Here is an 8,107-nt window from a genome sequence, read left to right on the forward strand (position 1 = left end):
TCGGGTAGGATAACCATACCTTCTCAAATCGAAATGGAGAATGAGACTGAATAAAATGTGAAGTACTCACCAATATGGGGCTGTGGTCAGAGGCAATCCTAGGCAAACGGCGCACCCAGTAATCTGAGAATCTCTGAATCCATCCAGTCGAGGCAAATACTCGATCGAGCCGCTCCCAAACTCTGGCCTGACCCTGCTGGTTGTTGCACCATGTAAATCTTGGGCCGGTGAATCCAAGATCAGCTAGCCCATTAGACATCAAAAAGTTCTGAAATTCCCTGACCTCAATTTTATTGGTGAATGCCTTACCGCCCCTCTTCTCCACTGGACTGTCAATGCAATTAAAGTCCCCTGCTACCAACACCGGGTGCCCCAGCTGTATAAGGCTTGTGGCCTCCTCCCACAACACTCTCCTCTCCCTATAGTCCGTACTAGCATATACTGCAAGTAAAACCCATGGGGGAGCATTACCCTCTGATATCACTATATTCACCTGCTGCCTACACTGGTGGAAAACATCAATGTTGCACGACCCCATCCTCCACAACACAATAATCCCTCCAGATAGCCCCTGCGCCTCCACTGCATAGGTACCCCAAGATCTCGGGATAACATGTCTGACCCGCTCCAAACTACCTCCCGACAATCTTGTCTCAAATAAGATACAAATCTCGGGATCATGAAGACTAACCAATCTCTGGAAAGCCGGTTTGAAGGACGGCTTCCCCGCCCCCCTACAATTCCACAATAGGACCTTCATAAAAACAGCTGAACAGTGCTTGGTGGAGTCTCAGATGCCTGTGACCCATCCACCACCCGTGGCCCCTTCTCCTCTGTGGACGACCCATCCTCCACCTTCTTTGACAAAGTCTCCCTCATTTGTTTGGCAATCACTGCAAGAGCCGAGCCGCCAGCGTTGCCTCCTCCCCCATCATCCGGACTGACCGATTTCAACTGCACACCGTCGGCCGGCAAGGATCTGTGGTCTCCCGTAACCGTGCTCTCCCCTCCTCCAGAGCAGAGCGAACCATCCACTGGAGGCTCCGCCGGGATCCTGCCGCCGGCCGCCGATGAAGAAGCCGAACTTGAGTTCCCCGGCCGATCCACCGCCTTGACGTCGCGGCCCCCCTTCACCGTACCACCGAACACGGCAACGAAGGCCTTCCCATTAGTTGGCCGGACTCCTCCCACAACCGCCGGCGACAAACTCCGGCTGCGGAAGCTCCGCCGGTCAGCTCCCCGGCCTGCCATCACCAGCCGCGGCACGCTTGGCACGGAAGGGTACCGTGCCAGCCGGGCCGTGCCAGTCGATTTCTTGGTTGGGCTACGAGCCCGTTTCAGCAAAACAGGCCCCGCCTCGGCCCGATGAAAGGCCCGATCCACGTCCAGTGGGCCTGGAGATATGTTCGGCCCGCGAATCTGACTTGGGCCTGGATCTTGGGGTCTGGTTGGCGATTCCGGCACTCAGTCCTGGTGCCGAGTCAGCTCAGTCGTCTGGACTCCCTCCGCCACGCCGGGTTCCGGTTGCCCCGACCCCTTCCCCGGCGACCCTCGCCGGGCGACCTTCTTTGGCTTACGCCACCCCTCAGTGTCCGGTGAAGAGTCAGCCAGATCAACCTCAACCGTCTCCGGGGTCGTCTTCACCAAGCTTGCTCGCCGAGCCGACTCGGCCGCCTCCATCGTCTTCTTCACACCGCCCGGGGCGCCCGTGTTCCTCCAGTGCCTTTGCCGAGGCACCGTCATCCACGGACCAAAAGTCATCTGCGGGGGAGCTTCCGATCCACTAGCAGTCTCGCCCTGCCCTACCGTCTCCGCGCCTTGGCCCTCCGCCTCCGTCCCCAAATGCGTTCCCGGAGCCTGGTAACAACAATCACCGGCAAGGTGGTCCAAACGGGCGCAGCGATAGCATAGCCCCGGCAGATCTTCATAGGCGAAGGTCTGCCAGAACCTCGCCTGCACGCCCTGGACAATGGTCCCCGGGATCAGTGGTTGCCGGACGTTGATCTCAACTTTGACCCTGGCATACCCGATGCGCCGCCTCTCATGGGAGAATCGGTCGAGCTCCAGGGGGTTCCCCACCTCCGCCACAATCACCCTGATGGCCTCCATGTCCCAGTACTCAACAGGGAGCCCGGGCAGCCGGACCCAGACTACCGTTCGATTCACCGAATGGGTGCCCGGAATGAAATCGGGAACCCATTTTTCCATTGCCAAGAGCTGCCCCGCCACCACCCACGGCCCAGCAGCAAGCGCCGCCGCCCGGTCGTCGCCCGATGCAAACCGGATGGTGACGAAGCCCTCCATCATAGGTAATACCTCAACTTCATTCTTCAGCTTTCCCCTGCTTCTGAGCTCCCGTGCCACTAGCTCCGGGGAGACTCTCCGTCCCAGGCTCTTAGCAATCACCGCCGTTTCCCTCCATTGGTTCCTGGCTGCCGCTACCCGCTCCTCCGGGACCACCGCCACCCGAGGGAACCTCCGTTGTAGATCCTCCAGTTCACCCGCAGTGAGACGATGACTGGGTTCCTCCGGCCGACGCACTGCCCCTCTCGCCACCTCCGACCACGTCGGCGTAGTCTTGGCCTGTCCAGGAGCAGTGTATGAGGGTCGGCTCCTACCCGGGTCGCCTGGCACCGCCGTGCCCGGGGTCACCATGGCCGCCCACCGGTTGTTTGAAAGTGCTTTCCCAACACCGTCTAATGCTGCTGAGCTCCCTTCGCTCCCTACACACCTCTCGCTTGCTGCCGGTCTTCCACGCCAGGGCCCTCGCGCCAGCTGCCGCCCCTCGCCGGAACCCTAGCGCCAGCAAGCCCCACTCATCATGTGGCCCCCTCGCCCAGGCCAGCCTTAAGGTGCAACTCAGTTGCCTACATCTGACTCGGTTACATGCAATCAAACATCTGCATCTATCCGCCAGCCAACCAGAGTGCAGCATTTGAGGCTCAAATGTAGGTAACCAAACGGCCCCTAAGTGCAAAAATGTTTATGTGTCAATGGGCACTCATCAAAGAGACTGGGTAATATTTAAGTTATTTTCTTTTCTAGCAATTGAATTTTAAAACTCCCTGCCTTCCTCATTCTGGAAAGACTTATTTACTCTACTTTAACACCAATTTGATATCAAAACAAGTTATAACTTTTATGAAGGATTGCCTATCAGAAGCAAGGGCTGTTGAATTCATGAATACAGTGGTTACACCCACTTCTAGTGCTTCCTTGAGTTGAAGCTCATAAACCTAGGGATAAATTTTCTACAACCAAATATATTTTAAGAGACTTGAATTTTAGTTTTCATTCTTAATTTTTTAGTATATACGTGACTGTAATTTTGTGGAATGCAGATTTGAAAGAAGAGAATGGCTGATTTGAAAACTTCTTAAATCTAACTCTTCAGTTTTCAAAGTGATAAGTTTATTTTGTTTCTCAGCAAGGTAAAGTTCTTATATACCTAGGAGCCCAATTCTGTTAATGTCAACAAAAAGTTTTAGTCTAGTTGAAAGTTGGATTCACAAAGCTCGAATTCATTACTAACTTATGATCGTCTTTGAGAATGACTATCGCATCTCATATCCAGGAATCTATGGGGCTTCAAATTTGTATATAAGTGAGAGGAAAAAACATCCCTGCCCCCTTCCTCCCTATCTTATCATAAAAGGGATAAACTGTTCCATCTTTTACTCTTATCTTTTCAAAAAGTGGAACTCAACGCAGGCTAGAAAGAGTCCTAGATCTGACACTTTGCTCGTTCTTATCTGTATTTCTTTTAATTATAAAAAAAAGCTAAGTAGAACATCTTCAAGAGTCATAGCCTTCTTACCTCTTAACATTGAGACTTTTTTTGAGACATTTAGTTTACATATCTTTTATCATAGGTAACTACATCCTTATTGCATCAGAAAGCTCATCCAAAGTAAGTGTTATCAATTCTATAATGCTAGTTTGGTCATAAATAAGAGCAGGAGAGACTGTTCTATCATTCTTCCCTTATTCCAACTCTTCTCTTCTCTCTTGTCTCCTCTTTGTCCATCTCTGCCTCTATTTTAGTCTCTCTCTCTTTTTTTTAGTGTATCTGTCTCTATTTTAGTCAGAAGCAGCCACTTGCTATCACTCTTTCATCCATTTATTTTTTTTATAAAAAAAAAGTCCTCTATTCTATAATCAATTTATCATGCTGATATCAAACCAAATGTGGTTGGAAAGAACCTGTTTCTTTATTTCATTTAAGTAGCTTCCTATAACTTCTTTGGTCCCATACCAACAACTTTCCCACTTATTCTTTCATCGATTATTAATTCCCAAAACTTTAATGCCAGACTTAGAATTATGAAGTAGGAAGCTCGGCCAAATACTAACAGAATTTTTCTATGACATTCAGATAACAAACTCAAGATCAATTACCGTTCCATTTTCTCCATTTATTTCAAAACACATAATCTGCAAACAACTCACACTGATTGTACGAATCTTATCCGAAAGTAGAACTAAAGACAATATCTTGTCAGAAATTCATAGATTGGCATCAAAAAAGTTAATTTTTGTTGAAATCAATACATTAATAAATTAAGCGACCTAGGTACCGAAATCGATCGTCCATTATATTTTAGTTCCTCTCATACTAGAGATGGAGGGAACAGAGAGGAACTCACCCCGGCGGTCGAGCGAAGCGGAGGGGGCGAATTTGAGCAAATTCCTGAGAGGAAAACAAAATCAAGGAAAGTCGATTTACTAAAACGAACTTGGGAAATCAAAACAAGGGTGAGCGGGATTAGAGAGCTACCTGCAAGAAGACGGCGAAGGGGAGACGGAGGTGAGCGAGGCGGCCACGAAGCCGAAGGGCGCGGAGATGGCCATCGACGCCATTAGAGCCGCCGGCGGAGGAAAAAGACGGGGGAAGGGGAATAGCGAAAACGAGCCGGGCGAACTTCGGAGATTGGGAGGCGACGATATGCCAATGGGTTGAGCCAGAGCGCGGAAAATGAGGGCGGAAGGCTGGCCGGTTCGGGTTCGGGTTCGGGTTCGGGTTTGGGTTTGATTCCGCCCGCATCCATCTCCAACCAACTGTGTGTTATCAGATTTGCATGATTAGTAACATATATATATCCATCAGATAAAAGAATCATAAAAATCCATATGACTTTTGATGGACTTTGGACATGTCAAAACCTAGAATGAAATGAATAATAGTTTCCTTGCATGTTGTTTTATTATGTACCCTTCTATGCTTCTTAAGCCTATATAGTGATAGTATGATCATCAAATAGAATATAAAGATGAAAACGTAACAATTATAAATAGGTTATCATCTAGTATTTACTTGGATGGTATCACCTCTTATCATTTGGATAAAAATGCTAAGTCTAATTCTAATTAGCATTGACCCTTGAGGAATGACATGGGTATAGAGTGGAAGTGAGGATTGACCTCTCCACTTGAAAACCAAAAAAAAAGGGTTCCTTAAATGTTGATTGAAATACGGTATAATTAGTTTTTTCTATAAACATGTATAGCTATCGGGCTTGTGTATGCTAGGTCGTTTCTCTCAAACTAGTGAAGGAGAAAGATTTTTTTACTCTCTTTGCAAGCTTGAATAGAATTTGAGCATAATTTTTGAAAGGGTTCGCAAGCATGAGGCAAGATTTAAAGTTGGCGACAAACAAAGATTGGGAGGAAGAGGGAAGAAGTTTGAGGAACCAACAACCTGCAGCTCTTGAGTTCTTAACAGTATAAATTCTTCCTGTTAATTGACTGAATCAAAGTTTTTAAGTTAATGCAGAAAGAATCACGGGTGTATATCGGACAACAATCTGAAATGGCAACTTTTCAGCATCTTAAAACATTTGAGGTGGTAGAATTCATAGACTTCCAAAACCCTGGTTCTCTTCATCCTTTTGCTTAATTTCATCATACTTTCACACTTATAACAGGCATTCTGACATTTAAAAAAAAACAAAAAAAAAGCGATACATCATTATTCTTTTTCTTTTATTTGAGCAATGACTATCACATGAAACATCATTCCCAACGGTCGACCTTGTTAAAGCTTGCATTAAGTGCAGACCGCCCCTTTTGTACTCGAAACGTAATTAGCAGTTCCTTTTGTGATTTTTTTGTATGAATTGCCAATTGGATTCGCCCAGGAAATCGTGCATGCGTTGGAAGTTGACAGCTAATGCTTGCTCACTGAGCCAGTCTCCATTTCATGCAAACATGACCATCGATGGTTCAATATTATTCATAGAGCATGAAGATAATGTCATGACAGCCCACTCGTGATTCCCATGAATTAACAACTACAGGGGTCAAAAACTATGGAATTTTTGAATCGTCAGAATGATTAAATTCATGTCCATGGTACTGGATGTCATGGTCTAAAAAGCAAGAGAGACTACCCCTTGTCCTGCTTGATGTCCTTACGCAGAAAAAACACACAAAAAAAATTTAAATCATTGTGTTATTATCTTGGGCCCTGGTGACTTATAGACTTTCTCAGTAGCTATGGCTCATGGACTTTCACATTGGATTAATTAATGTGGTTGGGTGACGCGTCTATCTGACATGCACCCCATAATGTCCAAGAAGGTGCATGGCATGGGAGGTGCTTCAAGTATTATTAGGCTTTTGCCAAGACCTGGATACTTGATAGCCCACGTAGGGTATCATGGCTATATACATAGGCAAACTAAAAGGTCTTGCCAAAACTAGTTTGATATCGGTATATGATACAGAAGGCGTACCGACACTCGATACATTAGAAAAACTCTATACTGTACCGTACCATATCAACACAGTGCTAGCGTGTTACCGGTATGGAGTTCAGTACCGAAACGACGAATCTTACTTAAGGTAATTGATAGAACCCAACTTGGACTAATCCACGAGATCACAGATATGGTTGTTTGCCGTCAGTCTGCGATAAAGCCTCTTGATAGATAGTAAGAGGCTTCATAGAAGAATTCAAGATGAAATATGAACAGCAAAGTGCAAATTTAACTGTCGTCAAAAGAGCCTGTTTACTTTCATGGTTTAGATTAATGTAGTTAAAAAGGGATTTTCCATAATTCTAGTGTACTCAAAAAAAGTATTCCAATGAGAAGCATGATTAATAGTGTTTGGTATGAAAACATGTAAGTCATCAAATATAGATAGGCCCCAGCAAACTAGATTTCTTATGTGACTATTATCTGGCACGTGGCATGCCTATCCTTGTCTATTGATTATAGAATGTAGGAAAGGGGGAAAATGGAGCTTTTATGAAGGATTATTTTTGCTTTTGCGTGGATTTTGAGAAGAGGAACTACCCCTGCCCCCGGGAAAATGATGATGATGTGGAGCTTCAAGCGCTTATTGAGAAATTAAATTTATATTCCAAGCCACGCTCATTTATTTACACAAAATATTTTGAATCATGTAGCATAGCAAGTACAACATAGTATCAAAGATGTAAGCCGAAACATCGTGGCTACAGGCTGAAACACCAAGATATGGATCGAACATATGATGTGCAAATCTAGAAGATAACAGCTATCGATCTAAGACAAGATCTTTAGTAGAACAGAACATAATAGAACGGCTAGCTATTAGTTACCACTACCTAAAATGTAAGAAGAATAGTGGCACTATCTAGAATATAGAAATAGTGAAAGAGAGGCAAATGTCATGCAAGATAAGATGGCCCCATACAGTGAAAACTAGAAAGAATAAGTCTCAAAGCTGACACATATCTTAATAATTAATAGAAACCACTTATAAGTACTAAGTCATAACTTTAAGAAGAGACCTTTCATTGAATCAAGGATCAACACCTTTATTATTTTATATTTCAATTATTTTTATTGTTTATCCTTTTAATTTCTAGTTCTTATCTTTTTAGGTCCATACACATAGCTTCCTTCCTCGAGAGCGCGACATCCCAGTAGAGAAAGTATTTGACGGTCAAGACAGTAGAACTCAATGTCATCTATTTGTTCGAACACTGATGGCTTGTTCAAGCACTTATTCAGCCAGGTCATTGATCTATTTATCATCTATCTTTCTGCAATAATGGATAACACCACTCTAGAGAAATATTAAGCCAACAATGAAACAAAATCTTCACTTATTGGAGGCG

General features: G+C 45.1%; 1 protein-coding gene across 1 annotated transcript; it reads right to left on the minus strand.

Moving 5' to 3' along the window:
* Nucleotides 1-1,464: 1,464 nt before the first annotated feature.
* On the minus strand, nt 1,465-2,655 carry LOC120107839. Its single transcript, XM_039121329.1, has one exon. It carries the CDS (start codon nt 2,653-2,655, stop codon nt 1,465-1,467), a length of 1,191 nt encoding a protein of 396 aa, XP_038977257.1.
* Between the last annotated feature and the right edge of the window lie 5,452 nt (nt 2,656-8,107).

The sequence above is a fragment of the Phoenix dactylifera genome, unplaced genomic scaffold, assembly GCF_009389715.1.
Source record: "Phoenix dactylifera cultivar Barhee BC4 unplaced genomic scaffold, palm_55x_up_171113_PBpolish2nd_filt_p 001041F, whole genome shotgun sequence".
Lineage (NCBI taxonomy): Eukaryota > Viridiplantae > Streptophyta > Magnoliopsida > Arecales > Arecaceae > Phoenix > Phoenix dactylifera.